Source organism: Ambystoma mexicanum, chromosome 6q, assembly GCF_040938575.1.
Source record: "Ambystoma mexicanum isolate Mex_15411 chromosome 6q, UKY_AmexF1_1, whole genome shotgun sequence".
NCBI lineage: Eukaryota > Metazoa > Chordata > Amphibia > Caudata > Ambystomatidae > Ambystoma > Ambystoma mexicanum.
In genome coordinates this window covers 1,611,793,314-1,611,813,853 of record NC_090937.1, presented here as the reverse complement: position 1 = coordinate 1,611,813,853, position 20,540 = coordinate 1,611,793,314, and the positions used below count along the sequence as shown (strand labels likewise).

The following is a 20,540-nucleotide window of genomic DNA, read 5'->3' as shown; positions in this document are numbered from 1 at the left end:
CGAGGTGGGCCGTCAGCCAACTTAGTGGGCATCAGAGTAGCTCTGGCAACTTCCTCTGAGTCTACCAACGTAGAATCCACTACAGTTCGACTGCACCCACTATCCCTAAAAGCTGGAGTATCTACTCCATTGATCAGCACATTGTCTTTAAAGTAGTGCTTGGTATTATCTGAAATCCTAGCATAAGCCTCTGCGACTTTAGGCTCCCAGGAACCCAGGGAAACTAAAACTACCTCAGCTTCTATCCCGCTGGGGAAGGAGTCGGAGGAGAAGGATGCTCCTGTAATCTCTTCTTCCTCGTAGGAGGAGAAGGCCAGATTAGCGGAGTGGACCCCCAAAGGTTTAACCTTACACCGGGGATCCCCCTTCACGTGGTCAGTTGCTCCACAAGCAAAACAAGATCCATTGGTTCTGTTTCCATAGGGAGGCTTATTGTAACCAGAGTTCTGTTTCGGAGGCTGGCCTCCACTGCCCTGTGAGTTCTCTTGTGTCTGACCCTTATTTTTCTTTTTGTGGCCCTTTTGAGAAGAAGATTTATCAGATTCTCCACCCTCCTTATCTTTGGGCTTTTTCCCTTCCTCCTGCTTACCAGGATGAGTTTTGTCCTTATGGGACACTCGATGTGACACCCATAAGTCTGCTGCAATGGCCAGCTTCTTAGGATCTATCTCCTTCGAATCGGCCAAATGCTGCTTAAGCTCCGGGGAAGAAGATGCAAAAATGTGTTCCAGCATGACAAGATTTATCATGCCTTCAAAGGTAGAAACCTTATAACCTTCGACCCAGCCAGTCAAGTTTTTTAAGGATTCAGTTACATAAGATACCCAAGTACCACCTTCTTTTTTCTTGTACTCTCGGAATCGTTTTAAATATTGGGCAGGAGTATTTCCAAACTTTAAAATGAGAGTTTGCTTTAACATTGATAAATCAGCTCGCTCAGCCTTCGACATTTCCATAATGGCACTACAGCCAGAATGGGGCAGTCTGCTGAGTAACCAGGCAATCTTATCAGCATTGTCAACTTGTTGAACTTCACATGCATACTCTAACGTATTTAGCCAGTCCATAATGTCATTCCTTTCCTCGTACACACTGAGTAGATCTTTCAGAAACCGTGGCTGAGAGGAGGCCCCAGACCCATGTCCGGGACCCTTGAACCCATTTGCAACCTGAAGCTTGGCCAGTTCCAACTGGTGACCCCTGTCTTTCTGTTTTTCGGCCTGTTCGATTTTTAGTTTGGCCATGTTGAAATAAAGCTCTTTCTGCCTAAACAGCAGCTCTTGCTTCTTGAATTCAAGCATGGCCTCCCCATCAACACTGGCAGAGGAAACCTAGACATCTCATCTTCCATGTCCTCTTGGTCGCGGTGGACCAGTGCAGCGGCAGAACCAGTGAGAGCAGCCCCACCTCCTTCCGCAATGTCCTCACAAGTTATAGCGTCAAGCTGCGCTTCTTGCCACGCCACGATTCTTTGTATCATATCCAATTTGGCGCCTTGAGAGGAAACACCTCTCTCCGCACACATCTTTTTCAATGTTTCGGATTTAGAAGCATTTAAAGTTAACAAGGTATTTGTTTCCATAGTGTTAGATAGGACTATGGCCTGTTTAAAGTTATACTACAACAATTCACTACGTGTCCTGGTAGGAATAACTTGAAATCCCCTCGCTCGTGCGTCACACTGGATACCTTCAGTCGTATCCCACCGCTGTACACCAATTTGTTAAGACAGATTTATGAACTCTGTCCGGGAGGGGCAGAGGTTCAGAAGGCCAGCCCAATTTCTTGGAACAGGGTAACCTCTGGACAAGCCAGACCAATCAGGGTAGTGATAGCGGTGGTCAAGACTAGGTCTCAAGAGGGGTGAGTGTGACTGAAAGCCCGCAATGAGCACACACAGCAAGGACACTTACAGATTACTCCAAACAGGTGTTATATTAAAAATATAGACACATTTATTCCAAGGCCTTTGCAACAATGACCATAGCGAGAAATCACAATAAAACTCAAGTAAACCAACACATACCAAACCAATACAATATATATACAAATACAAACGAGTCTAACACGTTAGACGCACGAAATGTGTAGACCACCTAGATGGGGAGGAAAACAGGCAGTGCGAATAATAATCAGACCCAGTCCGTCTTCAGAGGCACCTAACTAAAAGGAAGTCCAAACCCTATGAAGAGTGGAGCCTTGTGCTCAAAAGTACCTGCACACGCTGGTGCCAACGGGCAAAAAGGGAAGTCTCTTCGAGGGAATCAGGCAGTTCAGTTCGGTGAACAAATGAAGATGAACAGAGCTCCGCGACTCAAGCGCAGCCTCCACTGTGGGCAGAAGCAAAGCCCGAGTACGGAAAGACACAGCGAGGATAGGCTATGGGCTACTGCAGGAGGGTGACCAGTTCCTAGCTATGCTACTCACCGGTCCCCGATGCAGGCAGACCCAGGCTTCTCCGCGTCAGTTTCAGTGCTGGCAGGTCCAGATAGGAGCAGGGGACGTCTCGTCGTCGTGTAGATTCCGCAGCAGCAGAGTTGAGTTGAGGGCGTCCCAAACGCAGTGAACCCGCACAGTTTGTTACCACAGCAGGGCAACGGAGCGGCCGTGTGTATCTCAGCCAAATGTACACTACTCACTTCAGACCTGGGAATGCCAAGTGTACGAATCGTGTGAGAGTGACAAGGACTCAAAATACAACACAACCTGACAGCGGTTACAGAGCCAGACTCCTGGGTAGGCTGGTCAGTCTGCTGGATGGCCCAGAGACACGAAGGCTTACGTGCAGGAGATGGTGAAGGTGCCGAGAATAGCTGTCCCCGCTATTCCAAGGGTCGAAGTACCAATACAGGCCTTCTCGTTCGATCCGAGGTAGAAAGGGTTTCACAAAGCGACAGCAGTGCAGAGGAGCAGCCCTTCAGCGGGTCACCAGCGATTCCTTGGTTCAGCCTCGTGGTTGCAGGATACTTGGCTCCTGTATCCCTTTGTTTGTGAGAACTCAGGAGATCGACATGCTAGTGGTGTTTCCAGCCTCCTCTTATCCACGGTTCCCTTCGCGCCAAAACGGAGAGGACCCAATGGGAGATCTGCTCACAAAACACTCACACCATACGTGGACCTATCACGGACCACGGTGGTCCCAGGCATTCATACCACACTAGACTCTCTGGCACCCAGGATGTGTATTGGGACCAGACATCCCAGCCCACATCCTGGAGGCACACACAAGGCCTGTAGAAGCCCGCGAAAGCATCTGTGTTTCGCGGGAAAGTACATGCCCAAATAAGGAAGGCCCCGGGTCAGCTCAACCTGGGGAAGGTGAAGGGGGCAAGCCGGTCAGCGGACATGACAAAGAGCCTCGTGGTCTGGCCATTTTGGGAGCCAGGCCACCATTTTTGGCTAAGCGCGAGAAACGCGCTTAAAACGCCAAAAGGAGCTCAAAAACACAAGAAACGATCGCTGCCACCAGTCCCGTCCGTGATTCACTTGCACCGATCATTTGCAATCCAAAAAGAGTACCTAGGGCCTGTAGAAGACTAGAGACCCAAGAGAGCAGTAACTTAGCTTATAGTGCCCTCTTGTGTCATGTTGCACGAAAGCTGCAACATGATAAAGAAACTACGGAAAACAATGTTTCCCGGTACTGACTGTCTTAAGGGCATGTCAGTTTCCCCGTAATAATGGAGCGAAAGCCCAGAGGAGTGCGGCTAAGGGCTGCACTTCTCTGGCAAAGTCTAGATCCTGTTGAAAACAACAGCAAAAAGTTTAGGGGTTGCCACATGGAAGGAAAATTACCCACAATTAAGAAATCTTTCCTAACACTCTGATTCTCAGCTCTCTGCACTCTTACTTCTCCACACTCATCCCCACTCAATCCTCCACTTCACATTATGTTGACCTGATTCTCAACTCTCTGCAGTCTTCCTCCTCTCCACTCAATCCTCCACTTCACATTATGTTGATCTGATTCTCAACTCCCTGCCCTCTTCTTCCTCTCCTTTCATCCCCACTGAATCCTTCACTTCACATTATGTTGACCTGATTCTCAACTCTCTGCACTCTTCCTCCTCCCCACTCATCCCCACTCAATCCTCCACTTCACATTATGTTGACCTGATTCTCAGCTCTCGTCACTCTTCCTCCTGTCCAAACATCCCCACTCAATCCTCCACTTCACATTATGTTGACCTGATTCTCAACCCTCTGCATTCTTCCTCCTCCCGACTCCTCCCCACTCAATCCTCCACTTCACATTATGGTGACCTGATTATCAACTCTCTGCACTCTTCCTCCTCCCTACTCCTCCCCACTCAATCTTCCACTTCACATTATGTTGACATGATTCTCAACTCTCTGCACTCTTCCTCCTCCCCACTTGGCCCCACTCAATCCTCCACTTCACATGATGTTGACCTGATTCTCAACTCTCTGCACTCTTCCTCCTCCCCACTCATCCCCACTCAATCCTCCCCTTCACATTATGTTGACCTGATTCTCAGCTCTCTGCACTCTTCCTCCTCCCCACTCCTCCCCACTCAATCCTCCACTTCACATCATGTTGACATGATTCTCAGCTCTCTGCACTCTTCCTCCTCCCCACTCCTCCCCACTCAATCCTCCACTTCACATCATGTTGACATGATTCTCATCTCTCTGCACTCTTCCTCCTCCCCACTCCTCCCCACTCGTCCCCACTCAATCCTACACTTCACCGTGCTCATGGGACTGAAGACCACAAAGCTACAGATTCCTCAAATCAGGAAAGGGGGTCAAGGTCGTGGATGGACCTGAGGCTAGGGATGGAATGGAGATCCCGAGGAGTCCTTGATATAATATGAGATATGATAAGTTATTTATAACGTGTCTGTACATAAGTGTTTCTAAGCGCCACAAAAGAAGGGAGGGAGGACAGAGGGGGGACAATAAAAATGATCATACTAGGCCTTGTGACATTCAGATTGTGCAAGTGCAACAGCGACAAAATGCAGGGGGGGATAGAGTGGGAAGTGCCAGGGAGAGGGAGGGGAAGTTTGATCAGGGCAACAGTGCTCTGAGCAAGTGCAACCAGGGCAGCGCAGCTCTGGGTAAGTGCAGGGAAGAAGGGGACTGTAGAGGTTCCGGTTACAGCCCCTAAGTGTGCAGTGGCCCGGAGGCAGTGCAGTGGAGACTGATCATGGCGGAGCCTGGTACCCATTATGCTCAGAGGATAGCCAGACAACCAGTCGATGCGGCAGGCAGGTAGGTCAGCAGGGGAGGGAGAGAGATAAAGCAGAGGAGAAAAGGAAGTTCTACAGCTGCCTCCGGAACTTCAAGTGGTCCGGCTCAAGTTTGAGAGGGACATCGAGGCCATTCCAGAGGGAGGCCCCTGCAGAAGAGAGTTATGTACCCCCCACTCTCTGCCTAGCAAAGCGTCTGACCCTCAGACAGTTGGAGGTAGTTGAGCAAAGAGCTCAAGCAGGAAGGTATTTTGGAAGAGAGAGTTGTATGTAGTGTGGGGCCTGGCCCAAGAAAGCCTTGTGGATGATGCAGCGGGTCTTGAACTTGATCCTTGCAGCCACTGGGAGCCAGTGGAGAGATTTCAGGGCTGGAGAGATACGATCCCTGGGCTTGAGGCCAAGGATAAGTCTCACAGTCCTATTCTGGATTAGTTGCAGAGGGTGGTGAGTAAGGAAGGCAGATTGAGAAAGAGGCTGTTGCAGTAGTCCAGCCTAGAGACAACCGTGCCTCTGTAGACAGGGAGCTTCTGGGGAAAGTGAGAAAAGGAGGAATACATCTGTGGAGGTGCAGCTGGTATTGGGAATTCTTGGTGAGGTCCGATATCTGCGTGCATGGTCTGTCTGCTAGCCTTTTAACCTGTGTTGTGTATCATCAATTGGTATTTAAGGATATTTTTGTTTTCCACCAAAGACCTGCAGAAAGCTCAGTGATAATAAGGCCAATTCTTATATATGGTTTAATGCCCAATGGTAGCGGTGGTTTTCCATTCATGTGTGCACAATGTTTTGTAGAAGACTCTTACCACAGTATGTATGTCTAAGAGGCATGCCTCTGGCATCAAAATCTCACAATCCCATAACTGTGAATAATTACTTGAACTCCACGAACGGTATATCCAGAGGTAAATTCTTCCCTATGCCCCATACATTAGATGAGTGTTTCCCTGTGCACATTTCAAGCTTTTCCACTAGCATACATCCAGACACATTCTCATTGCACATTATATTTCATGTTGCCCGGCTACATGTGGCATAGTGTTTATGGGTGATGACCTTTTGGGAAACAAGCTGAACAAGTTCATGATATGATATGATATGGCATTTATAACGCACCTGTACACAAGTATTTCACGACCCTAAAGACATTATGGGTGTTATTATGAGTTCAGCAGTGCAAGAAAGTCGTGGTAGTTTACTGGCGCATTACCACAATTTACAGGATAGGAGGTCAAGTGGAGGATCCCCACTTGACCTCCAACAATCAGCAGATTTACTGCACTGAATTACCACTCACAGTAAATCTACCAACAATCCCAAAGAGTTCTATTGTGCTCCAGAAATGGTGATTAACACCACAGTGCTGCTGCGCAAAGTCCTGGAGTAAATCCATGGACAGAGTGGTAATATCAGTTAATAAACTTCACAGTACATTGGAGAATTTACCGCCAAACCTGTAATGAGGCCCTTTCTTTCAATTCCTGTAAATTACACTTGGACATTTAAGATTGTCAGTACTACTCAATGCATCCTGGGCATTCATGAACAGTGTTCTTGCCTCATGTCTATGTTATTCTCTCAAGTTTGAAGGCCTCCTGTACGCATTCAATGGACAGTCTCTAAAAAGTGAACCAGCATGTTCGTGCATATGTGAGATTGCCCATGTGCTGTCTCTACAAGTGTGTTCTACTCATTCCACAAGTTAAGATAATCCTTGCTTTAGATGTTGATGAATCGGTAGCGTTAGAGAACAACATAAGGACAAACAAAAACACAAGATGGATACACGGACAACGCTTCAAAAGATTGACATTTAAGAGACATTGATTAGGACATTGATTGTGAATAAATGCAAGTTCAGCAGACGGCAGTCTCACATTCAAGTGTCGGCATTAGGGCAAAGAACGATTGGAGATGAGAAGGATCATGGAGGCGTAGAGTGGTCTCTTTAAAGAAACTGATCAAATGGGAGCCTTATATCTCACCGTGAAGATGACCTTGAGGTTGTTCAAAAGTTGTACGTCCTTCGGCCCACCTGTGCTGGCCCAGCGAATGAGGTAGTTCTCACTGGAAGATAGTAAAAAGGTTCAGAAGGTGGAGGGACAGCCTGCAACACGTACTTGAAGAGATACTGCAAAGAGAAAGCTTGATAAGATGGGGGTTAGGAAAGAATGATATATTCAACCAAATAAAGGGGTCCTCTGCTATCATGCTCAGGTGGTATTTAGGGGATCTGGGCTTCTCAAGGCAACACTCAGACCTTGGGAAGGATCCCGGCCAGTGATGCACCTGAGACAGCCATAACCTGGCGACAGCCCCTCCAACATTCACAGAAAGTCCAGCCAGAAATAGAAACTGTTCCTATTCATTCACCTTCCGCAAATATTTTGACCATTCAGGGAATGTTTTAGCCTTCCATGCCGCCAAAATGTGGGTCTCTCAAAAGAACCAATCACTTGCAGCAAGGACAGCTGTTATCAAATTCCTCATCACCGACACACCCACGTCTCCATTCACCAAACTAAATAAATTCAACTGATTTAGAATGTATATAGGATTATTTTTATTTGTATTTTATTATGTTTTATATAGTGCTTTTAGCCGAAGCGCTTCATAGAGAACAATAAGCAGTTCATTAAAATAGCAGTAGAAAGCGGTGTTCAGAGTCGACCAGTGACAATCAAATGAGCGATTGATGTGAGTTTTTAAGGGAGAATGAAAGAGAGGATAGGAGGTGATAGAGCAGAGAGACAGTGGAGGGAGATTCCAGTGGAGGGGGACAAGAAGTTGGAAGGAACGGAAATGGAATTGTGCACAGGGGGCACAGGGAACATTGAGTCGCAAAAGATCTGCAGAACGGAGAGGCCGAGAAGGAGAATAGAATGAGAGAAGAGAAGCAAGATAAACAGGGGCAAGACCATGAAGAGATCTGAACACTAGACAAAGGAAATGGAATGGAAAGGAAAGCCTTCCCGGAGAGTCAAGAGCAGAGGAAATTGAGTCTCGGTAAGAGAGCAAACAAAATGATCGAATAGAAGAGTTATAGATTGATTTGAGAGGGGCTGTGAGGAGGGAAGACCAAAGAATAATACAGAGCAGTAAAACAGTTGAGAAAAGACTAGCAAGGAGACCAGAAGCTTAGTGGCATGAAAGGTAAGAAAAGCGTGAATTTTACGTATGTTGTAAAGATTTTACCATTTCGGGCATAAGGTCTGAAGGATGCGGGATGTACGCATCAGATTTTCACAATGTTTTCTTTGGTCTGGATGGCAAATTTGGATCGTGTTGATGTTTTTCAAAAATATTTAACCTCAAACATTTGGATTAGAAGATCTTCAAGCCTTTGAAATATTTGATCTGACAAAGAAGGGCCAATTTGTCTCAATCCTGCTTCTCCGGAAGCCCTGAGTAAGATACCTGCTGGAAGTGTTACCTCTGGAAGAAGCCTATCACACAGCACAATGCTTCACACAGGAACACACTATTTCCGGGTTAGTTAGGATGGCTCTTTTCTACCAGCTCCAGTAAATGGACACATGTTGTTTAGGTTTGGTTTGCTTGTTTATCCTTATATGTTACTGTCAGAGGAGGACTGGGAACCAAAAGAGGCCCCTGAAATGTTCAAACTGGGGTAAATATTGCACATTTTCAGCAAGCCCAACCCTTTTCCTATGAGAAAATGTGGAAATAAAACAGGTTATCACTCAAACGAGGCACCAGATGCAGAGGCCTACAGGAAAATCTCCAGAGTTCCCTCTAGGCCAGTCCACCTCTGGTTACTGTGAGAAATGTTGGAGGAGGATTCTCCAAATTCATCTCTGAGTGGCTCCTTATCTCGCTAATAAAATTAATGTTCGAGATCCTTTTATATAAAGCCCTTCCACATCACTATGATTGTGTTTCCAAAAGAATGAGGTAAGTATCCGTAAACGACAGACACCTTCATGTTATATTTATCATTCATATATCACGTGACAAAAACCAAAATGTGGAGAACATTGAAGAGTGAAAGAGAGCAAAAGAAAATAAGTGGTAACAAGCAGACGTAAAGATAAAACAATAGGAGAAAGAGTTAAAGAATGAGGAAATTAGAGAAGGGAACAGTGAATAAAAGGAAGAGCAAAACAAAGAGCGAGTCAAAGAAAGTAAATGGAAGAGAACAATAGGGAGAAAGAATGAAGGAAAGGGTGAAAAAGTAAACAAGCAAAATGAAGCAAGAACAAAAGAAAGAAAAGGAATTACAAAATAAGAAAAGGAAAATTGTGAAATAAAGAAACGACAAAATAAAGAGGGTAATGGAAAAAAGAAAGAATGAAAGAAAGAACAAAAGAAAGAAAGAAAAGGTGAGCAATGGGGTGAATGGAGAGCAGAGTGAACGATGACAGAACAAACAAAGAAAGAACAAAAGAAAGAAAAATAGAAAATAAGAAAGTCATTGTGAAATGAAGAAAGGAAAAAGAAAAAGGGTAAGACAATAGTCAAATTAAGAAAGAGGGAAGAAAGGAGAGAAAGGAAGAAAGAGCAATGTGGTGAACGAACAACAGAGTGACCAAGCAAAAGAACAAAGAGAAGAAAACACAAACAAGAAAGAAAAAAACAACTGAAAAAGTGAAAGAAAAATCGTGAAATAACGAAAGGATAAATGAAAGAGGCTAATGCAAGAAAAAAGAAAGAAAGAAAGAAAGAAAGAAAGAAAGAAAGAAAGAAAGAAAGAAAGAAAGAAAGAAAGAAAGAAAGAAAGAAAGAAAGAAAGAAAGAAAGAAAGAAAGAATAAGCAATGGGTAGAATGAAGAGCGGAGTAAACGATGACAGAACAAAACGAAGAAAGAACAAAAGAAAGAAAAAATAGAAAATAAGAAAGGAGCATCTGTGAAATGAAGAAAGGAAAAAAGAAAGAGGATAAGACAATAGTCAAAGTAAGAAAAGGGAACAATAAATATAAAGTAAGGATGAAAGAGCAATAGGGTGAACGAACAACAGAGTGACCAAGCAAAAGAACAAAGGGGGAAACAACAATAAAAATGAAAGCAATAGAAAAGGTGAAAGAAAAAACCGTGAAAGAAAAAATTGTGAAATAACTAAAGGACTCAACAAAGGGAGAAAGAAAGAGAAGGTCACAAGTTCGTAAGGAAAGAGCAAAGGAAAGAGTAAAATAAGAAGCGAAAGGAAAACATGAGGAAAGGTAAGAGAGCAAAAGGAAGTGAGTGAAACATACAAAATAAGGAGGGGCAAAGAAACTACATGAAATTGTTACATAAAGATCAAATGAGTGGAAGAAAGAAAATGAGTGAATGAAAAGAAAGAAAAGACAAACGCATGAGGAAGAGAAAAAGATAGAAGCCTACTGAAGAGAGCAACATCACCTGTAAGGAAGAAGACAAGGAAAACAATACAAAACATGAAGGAAAGAGTGAAGGAAAGAGCAACAATAGAGTACACGAATGAAAGAGGGAATGGAAGAGAATGAAGAACACGACAGAAGGGAAAAGGGTGCACGCATGCGTGTGAATCATGAGTCATTCTCAGTTTCTCTGTATCACTGTGCACGTGAGGGTGGAGAAACGCCTGCCTTGAGGTCTCGATACTCTGTGGGGCGCAGAAACAGGTGCCAGGCAGGGGCCGGGCGGTCTGCAGCAGCCTCTCTCCCCTGGACAGGGGATCCGATAGGACTTTGGGGCGCAGTGAGGCTTGCATGTAAAGGCAATCGCGCCTTCCCGTCTTGGCCTTTCTTATCGTGGCAGAAGGGAGGAGGCGGAAGGGAATCGAGCGGAAGCGTAAAGTGTAGCAAAGTCGAAGGGAGCGTTTCCTCCGCCCCCGGGAGATGAGAAATGTAGTGTCTCCGCATCAGATGTGAAATCTTCCCGCGAGACAGGGCCGCAAGTGAGACATGAGGATTCCCAAACCCCGCTTCTACTCCACGGGAAGTGGGGCGAGAGGGAAAGAAAAAAAGATGACCTCCGACTCGTGTAATCCGCCGCTATCAAAAATGGCAGCGTCGTGGCGCTAGATTACAATGAGGGCAGGTTTGGACTCGTGCATCTCTCCTCCCTCCACCCCTCCTACCCTCCCTCCCTCCCTTTTTTTCTCCCTCCCACCCTATTTTCCTTCCTTCTTTCCTTCCTTCCTTCTTTCCTTCCCTCCTTCCTAGCCTCCCTTCCATTATTATAATGATGGTATTTATTGAGCATGGTCCTAGTTTCGAGAAGCAACGGAGCGCTTTACAGAGGTATACACCAATGCAGATGCATAACAGAGTGCTTTTTTTCGGAGCAGAAAAGATATACAGTAGGGATAGTGGTGACCAGACGTCCGGGTTTTCCCGGGACAGTCCAAGGAAATCACCCAACGTCCCCGAGTCCAGGGAGTTTTTGTAGTTTATAAACCCTGTGCAGGGTTTTGATTAAGGACCTTTTTTGCGTTTTTTTTGTTGCCGGGACCCGATTTTGAATTCCCGAAATCTGGTCTCCGGTGCAAATTTTCCTGTGAGAATGGGGGTGTGAAATGCTTTTCAAGCTCCCATTTCCTCCCCCTTCCCCTCCAATGAGAGGAGTGTGCCTGTTAGCAAAACCCCCTCCTTGACCCCTGCAACGGCCCAACGAAACAGAAGTAGGACTAAAGTCACATGTGCATTTTCTTTAGTCCTACTTCTATTTCCATAGCCCGTCTGGGGTTTTTTTTTTAGAAAATCTGGTCACCCTAAGTAGGGATAGGATACAGAGGGGGACAGGGGCGGGGTACAGCTGTACCCGATTGCGGGGAGGAGAGGCCTGGGCAGTGTCTAGTTAGTCAGGTGGCGCAGGGGCGATGTGATGGACTAGGTAATGAGGAGGAGAGACTCCTTGAAGAGGTGGATCTTGAGAGGCCTTCTGAATTGTAGGATTATGGGGCTGTCTGATGCTGACGGCGAGGAGGTTCCATAGTCATGGGGCGTAGGCAGAGATGCTTGTTTTCTGGTCCTTTCCTTTTTGCAGTCTGCAAGTGTCCTGGCTTTTGATGGTGTGCACTGTCTGCCACAGATGCATAGTTTCTCTGCTAGGTAGCTGACTGACTTGAGGGTGACTGCCTAATAGATAATGCAGCAAGACTTGAAGGTGATTTGTGCATGCAGTGGGAGCCAGTAAAGGTTGATGAGGGCCGGGGTGATGTGGTCGTATCTGCATAGACCCGCAATGAGTCGTGCGGCAGCGTGTGAGACACCTCTTAAGGGCACAAGCGAGGACGAAAGATGGCCTTTGAAGAGTGCAGTGACCCTATCCAGGAGTACCACGTGTTTGAGTTTTCTTAGCTATGTGTGTCTTGAAGAAGAGGTGTTTGTCGATGTGGTACCCGATGGACTTGACACAGGTGGTGAGCTTGGGTGTGCAGCCCTCAGAGTTATTATTATTACTTTTATTATTATAATTGGTATTTATAACGCGCTTAATACCGCAGAGGTTTCTAAGCGCGGACCCGGGATTCAAACCTATGTTGCTCTGCGTCATCTTGTCACTGAGCTATATTACCCATGTCCATGTCTATACTAACCAATTTCATGATTGATAGCCAGGTCTGTATGTCTGGGTGTTTGGTGTTGTTGGTGAGGTGTAGGAAATCAATCTTGGAGGGGTTGAGCTTGAAGTATGCATTGGACATCCAAGTCTGGCTCAGCAAGAGGCAGGTTTTGAGCCTATGGATGTCCTTGTTGGAGTTGTTTCCTGTGGTATAGCTGTGTATCATCTGCGTATTGGTAGATGTTGTGTATGGCTAGTAGGGCTCCCAGCGGAGTCCATCTGAACAAACCTCTTGCATTTGGCGAGGTAGGAATGGAACCAGCATAGGACAAGGTTGCTGATCCCCATGTGCCAATGAAGGGTGTACATAAGCGCCTCGTGGTCTACTGTGTCGAAAGCAGCCAAGATGGTTGAGTAGAACCTGGAAGCCGGGGTGGCTTTCATCATAAATGTTGCGAGCATCGTCAACCACCTGTAAGGTTGCTGTCTCAGTGCAGCATATGGGTCTGAATCTGGATTAGTAGGTTTGCAGGAGGTTGTTGCTGTCAATGTGTTGCTGCAGTTGTGCGGCTACCGCTTTCTCGATGATCTTACCAAGGAAGAAAAGATGGGTAATGGGGCGATAGTTACCTAGGTTGTTGGGATCCAGAGTGGGTTTCTTTAGTAGAGGGCGGATTGTCCTGTTTTTAAGGTCTATGGGAAGGTGCCTTGAATTAAGGAGTTGTTGATGATCTCCAGGTAGGGAAGGCATGCTTCTGCGGGGAAGGTCTTCAGGATGGATGCTGGGAGGATGTCATCTGCATACGTTGTGGCTTTGAGGGTGGGCAGGGTTTGTACCAGGACCTCTGTCGAGAGTGTCTTGAATGTTGATCAGGGTGTGGAAATTTTGCGAGGAAGGATGTGAGGTGGGCCTGTGGATGCAGAGCTAGTGTCTATGTGCTGGCAAATCTAGCTGATTTTGTCGATGAAGAAGGTGTTGATGGCAGTGGATTTTTAGATGGAGTGTGGTTTGATAGGGTTAGTTGCGGCTTGATGCACTGCATGACCGCTCTACAGTGTCAGGGAACATAAGGGATTGGTGATCTTCAATGCTGATAGAATATCAGTATCTATTACAGAATGTGTGTCTATGACCTAGGTCCAAACACCCTCCACTCTCCATCCAACTAGAGACTGTGTGATTTTCTTTCTCTTGTTTCCTCCCCTGGTTGCTTGTAGATCCCATGCTGGCAAAATGACAGTACACCCTGCATCTGTTTTTAGCTGCATGTTCGCGTGTAACTCTACTTCCATTACTGTGTTTTCCCCTCTATGATTTGTAAAGTGTTCCATTGCTTCCAGAAACTAGACTTACTATGAAACCTCATGTCTCACACACTTGCTCCTCCTGTGGCTAGATAACCAACTTCTTAACTACAGACGTCCCTACATCTCGGCCAGCAACTGCTCCCTACTAGCCTCTGCCCTAGTGAACACCAGGTTGGACTACTGCAATAGTATGTTGCCCGGAACCTTGCAAGCCAACATACAATCCCTCCAGGTCTCCTAGAATGGCGCAGTCCATTCTATTCATGACCTTTTGAGATGGGACCATGTCTTGTCTCTGATGCCAGAAGCGACCTGCACTGGCTTCCAATAAAATACAGGATCACCCACAGGATCCTGACAACGTCCTACAAATGCTGGACGGATACTGCTCCAAAATATCTGAAAGACTGCATGAAGGTGAACCAGCCGGGCTGTGTGCTGAGCTCTCAGGACAAGTTCAAAATGGCTCAGCCAAAGTTCAAGCTGGTCAGATTCGTGAGTACATGTTTTGACTCCCAAACACCCATACCATTGCTTAAGGAAAACCCTTCTGTTGAGTATAATGAGTTTAAGCTAATATGTTTTACACTGATACGCCCAATAGTTTAGTTATTTTATTGTTCACAATTTCTCTTTAAGTATATTGCATGTAATGAATAAACTATTCCTGGAACTCAGTAACATTAACCTAATATGATATTTACTGTTTTCCGTTTAAACCATTTAATTCCGGTTTCAGTTTTTTCAACAATATACAAGAGAAACTGTACAATCTAAATCTCAGTGACGTCGACCCAGATATATATGCTATGCATAGGCACTAGGTGTTGTCAGCTCTAGAAAAGATCCGGGGCTAGGCTAATGTCGGGACTGTTGGGACTCAGGGCTAGCTAGCCTTTTAGTTGTAGACCCTGCACTTCGATCCGGGGCTACAACCAAAAGACCCGGGGCTTTAGACCCCTCAGCCACCTCTCCCCCTCTATCAACGCCTCTGCATAGGCACATAAAGGATGAGAGAATCTGTTATGTGCACATTTTACAATTTGACACTTAGGTGGTTAGAGTTATCACAACACTAGGTGCTTGAGAAGAATGTTTTCTGGATTGTGTTCATATCAATGTTATTGTTATGATGTCTCGTATAAAGAACCTGTTTGTCTTTGTGTAGAAATGGACTTTATATAATGCACACCAGTAGGAAAGAAAGTGCATGAAATGAAAAGAAAGGTTGCAAATGATAAAAAAGGAAACCCAAAATAACAAAAGGTTTAAAAGGAAAAATAAAATACCAATAAATAATATATTTGACTGATGTTACTGAGTGTCATGAATAGTTATTCATTGACTAGTCATTGACTGTAATATACTTAAAGAGAAATTGTAAAAAATGAAACAAAAAATTGTTGGGCATATCAGAGTAAAAATAAAAATAAAAATAAAAAATCCCAGCCTTCCCATTGGCCATAGTTCTTATTTTTCATAGTTCATCGCTTTATTTTGACTCTGATATGGCCAACAGACACAATTCTGGAGTTTAAAAAACGTGTTAAGTGTCACTTGTTCAGCCTCAAGCCCGGCTGACAAGACCCTCCCCGTGCTGCTCATCTCCCCCTGCACCGACCCCTTTCACTGTCTGTCCTTTCTATCTTATTTTGTTTTTGTGTTCCCTGAGGCCCCTGCGCATGTGGCGCTCTATAAAAATGAAATAATAATAATAATAATAATGCGTGAGGTCGTCGGGCCCGGCACTGGGCTCACCCATGCAGGAAGACGGCTATTTCCCCCATCTTACTGCCCTCTTCAGGGTTGCAGAAGAAGGCTCAAGTAATGTCGAAATTCCTTTTCCTGCTGGAAACTTCTGGACATTTTCATAAATTGGAAGAAAAAAAATCGAAACATTTGAAATTTGTAATTTCGATTTGCTTCTTTAAGAACATAACATGTATTATGTGTAACTTTGTTTCCTCATAGATGTATAATGTTTGCTCTATTTATTATAAGGATGTAGAAACTTGTTTTATTTAGTGACTTGTTTGCACAAAAGTATTTTTAGAACTACATGAAACTGGGAAGTCTTTTGCAGGCAACATGACACAACATGTCTCTACATGGCAAGGAACGGCACAACCTAAAATATGACTCATCTCACAGGTGTGAGGGGGGGCTGGAGGGGCTATAGCCCCGGGTCTTTTGGTTGTAGCGCCAGATATAAGCTTGGTAGCTACAACCAAGAGGCTAGCTAGCCCTGAGTTCCGACAGTCTCGACATTAGCGTAGCGGTAGCCAGAGATCTTTTCCAGACCTAGCAACACCCCCGACTCATCTTGATATGGCATTTTATGATACTACATACCTGGATGTGACATATGATGACATAACATGACCAATTGTAGTGTGCAGCTCTAGAAGCAAGATGCAGGATGCAGGTGTGAGACTTGAGCCAGCGAGTACTCCAGGTAGAAGTACTTTATTTATGTTTCAGGTATAGGTTATAAGAAGAGGGAGAGCATAGGGAACATCCTCCTCTCAGTTGTGTCTCCCATCCTGAATGACCATCCTTCATGGAACCCTGAGGGAACCCAGGGTTCCAACACTAGCCAGCATTCCATGGATTGCATGGCATATGGCAATGCAAGCCCAGCACTACACATCCTCTTCCTTATAAGACTGTAGGAAGGGGTCAACACATGCACAGCCATACCATACAGGATCCCGTGCACAGCAGCACACAACAACCTCACTGCAACAAAACCATATTCACATCCCTCAGTGCAACATAACCACATTCACATCCCTCACTGCAACAACACCACATTCACAACCACCAGATCGTATTCCAGACATCGCGTAGCTAACATTCTATACCATGACATGAAACACCACAATCTATCCGGGAATGCCACCCTCAGATCTCGAAGCTGCCACCTTCGGGCACAAACCACACTATACAACATCCACAACCATCTTAGCGTATTCACCTCTCACTCTGCCTGGCGCATGGGGTCCTAAGCCTGCCACACCCAAGCACATTCGCAACCCACACATAGTAACCTACCATTAGTTGGGAACTGAGACATTTGCTACTACCTACAAATAAACACACACACACCAAACTTACCACTAACCTGCCCTCACACAGCGATCCTGCCACACAACACGTCAGCGGGCAGGATACATTGCTTTTGGGATGCCCTTTCTGGCCGGCAATCCTGAATGGCTCTTTCTAGAGACAGCAAAACTGCCAGAGTTGCACTGGTCTTCTCATGGCCGTGTTGAAAGGTCTGCATGATAAGTAGGACTGGCGCAATGACCACCTTCGCTCTGGTGTTAATTTCAGTGCTTTAACCGGTGTAAAGCCTATTATTCTTCCGGGGGAGGAAAGCCAGCCATATTTGGTCACAGTGCTGAGATTGCAATCAGCAATGCCAGGATTATCACCAGGACAATTGTACGTATGCTTCCAACTGTGCCAATCCTGACACTGCCAGTGTAAAGCACTGCTACATTTAGTAATTTCATTGGCACCACAATGAACACAAACCCGGTTACTGCTCCAGCATTAAGGTAAAGTGAGGTTTACCCCAGTGATGCGACAAATAGAGTGCATTAGCCACGTAGAGGATGCCAGACATGTCTGCATTCAGGCCAGTGAAGCTGGGCTGGTAATGTATGACAAGCAGTGTACATAGCCATGTAGAGGATGCTAGAGGAAGTGCTGTCATAGGCCACACCGAGGCATTTCTGCTTTCAAAGTGGTGGAGCTGGGCTGTTAATGTACAGCACGGAAGGTACATTAGCTATAAAAAGATTCCCTGGGGATGTGGGGTCATAGGTCCCACCCAGGCATGTCTGCTTTCAGACTGGTGGAGTTGGGCTGGTAATGTACAGCAAGTAAGGTACAAGAGCTATGAAGAGTTTCCTAGAGGAAGTGCGGCCATAGGCCACACCCAACATGTCTGCTTTCAGACTGGTGGAGCTGGGCTGGTAATGTATGGCAAGTAATGTATAGGAGCTATGAACAGTTTCCTTGTGGATGTGGGGTCAGAGACCTTACCCAGACGTGTCTGCTTTCAGACTGGTGGAGTTGGATGGTAATGTACGGCAAGTAAGGTACATGAACTATGAAGCGTTACCCAGAGGAAGTGTGGTCATTGGTCCCACCCAGACATGTCTGCTTTTAGACTGGTGGAGCTGGGCTGGTAATGTACGGCAAGCAATGTACATGAGCTCTGAAGAGTTTCCCAGAGGAAGTGCTGTCATAGGTCCCACCCAGGCGTGTCTGCTTTTAGACTGGTGGAACAGGGCTGGTAATGCATGGCAAGTAATGTACATGAGCTCGGAAGAGTTTCCCAGAGGAAGTGCGGTCATAGGCCACACCCAGACATGTCTGCTTTTAGACTGGTGGAGCTGGGCTGGTAATGTACGGCAAGTAATGTACAAGAGCTATGAAGAGTTTCCCAGAGGAAGTGCGGTCATAGGCCACACCCAGGCGTGTCTGCTTTTAGACTGGTGGAGTTGGCTGGTAATGTACGGCAAGTAATGTACATGAGCTCGGAAGAGTTTCCCAGAGGAAGTGCGGTCATAGGTCCCACCCAGGCGTGTCTGCTTTTAGACTGGTGGAACAGGGCTGGTAATGCACGGCAAGTAATGTACATGAGCTCGGAAGAGTTTCCCAGAGGAAGTGCGGTCATAGGCCACACCCAGACATGTCTGCTTTTAGACTGGTGGAGTTGGGCTGGTAATGTACGGCAAGTAATGTACATGAGCTATGAAGCGTTTCCCAGAGGAAGTGCGGTCATAGGCCACACCCAGACATGTCTGCTTTTAGACTGGTGGAGTTGGATGGTAATGTACGGCAAGTAAGGTACATGAGCTATGAAGCGTTTCCCAGAGGAAGTGCGGTCATAGGTCTCACCCAGGCGTGTCTGCTTTTAGACTGGTGGAGCTGGGCTGGTAATGTACGGCAAGTAATGCCCTAGACCATCTACAGGAGCATTGGCCTTCTTTCTTCAGGCACCAGCAACGCAAGGTAAAGCATACTGGGAGATGGCACTACTGGCTGGGTAATAATGGGTTTAGTGAACGGAATGTAAACAGGCCATGATGTAGGGCTTAGTTGTAACTGGAATGTATCTGCAGCGTGCTTGATATAAACCAGAAATGATTGCACTGAGGTGATTGACTAGGCATATGGCATGATGGGTCAACTGGGCATAATGTGCTAACTAGTTATAATGTAATTTGGTAATGATTTCTGCATACATTCAAATATAAATACATAAAATAGCAGCAAGAATAATAATTATTTATAAGAACATTTGGTACCTTGGAGGAGAATTGCTACTTTGATTGTATTATGCCAATGGTCATATCCTAAATACTTTTCCGTCCTACTGTGTAATCACGTAATTTCTCTGCGCTTTTCCCGAGTGCCAAGAGGCCTTCGGGCAAACATTGAACTCCCTAATTAGCCATGCCAACCAACCAACCAAACCGGGCCTCGGGATAGGCAACACCGAATGGCTTTGGCGCAAAGGCACAGCAGGGTCTCCACTAAGCCCGGGCCTCGGGATAGGCAACACCGAGTGGCTATGGAGGGTCTCCACTATGCCCACAGAAGAGAACAACATGCAAACACCGGCCCTGGCCCATGGGCGTCACCTGAGATCCCTCTCACAGACCTGATCAGTCTCTGCTTGTCCGGGTTGTAGAGGGCCATCAGGAGTTCCGCCTCCTCGCCGATCTTGCACACAAAGTTCCGCACGCAGAGGTAGATGCTGTGCGTCGGGGACATGGCGAGGCGACTCATCTGGCTGTACTCGTTCTGCCGGTACTGAAGACAGGAGAGAGAAAGAGAGAGCAGTGAGACTGGAGTTTCACCCATAGGACATGCTTAGCACTGAGGGAGGGGGATCCTTACTCGTCCTTATTGTCAAGGAAAGCATCTCCCAAGCCATCACCTAAGCCAGGGATCTGCAAATGTGCATCTCCAGATGTTTTGAACTATGACTCCCATGATCCCTCACCATTGATTATGATAGCTGGGGCTGATGAGAGATGTAGTCCAAAGGCCAAAGCTTGCAGACACCTGACCTTTGCATATCATTGATGCGCATTTGAGCTGCTCTCTGCTTAACAATGGGGCCGAGTTACACAAGTGTGGCCTTTGAACCATTCCAGCGCCTGTGCACTGAATGTGCACAGTCATTTGTGAAACTATCCTTTGATCAGCAGCTTTTCAATATGGTCAAGTGAGCAAGCTTGACATAGAAACATATTGAGTAGAGGGGAGTAGGGACAGCATGGGGTCATGCAGCCATCTCATACAGGTCCAGGTGTAGAAATACAACCTTTGAAAAAATGACATTACTCAGCCCAGCCAGTTTCTAGACAACATTGTGGCCAGGGCGAATCACCTAAATATACCCTCCCCCAAACCCCCCACATTGCTCCGCTGCTGCTGCCCCCACACTGCACTCCCCATGCTGCACTCCCACCGCAACATCATGAAAGCATTGCAATTTAAATAA

General features: G+C 46.0%; 1 protein-coding gene across 1 annotated transcript in view; it reads right to left on the bottom strand.

The window, feature by feature from the left end:
• The window catches only part of LOC138516908 (dedicator of cytokinesis protein 2-like), a 2,920,848-nt gene that overhangs the window by 2,613,377 nt on the left and 286,931 nt on the right, over positions 1-20,540 (bottom strand). Inside the window, exons 8-9 of the mRNA XM_069632364.1 lie at positions 19,692-19,843; positions 7,199-7,280 (exon numbers count right to left, since the gene is read on the bottom strand). Of these exons, the coding sequence (XP_069488465.1) occupies positions 7,199-7,280; positions 19,692-19,843 (234 nt within the window). The remainder of the gene's footprint in view (positions 1-7,198; positions 7,281-19,691; positions 19,844-20,540) is intronic.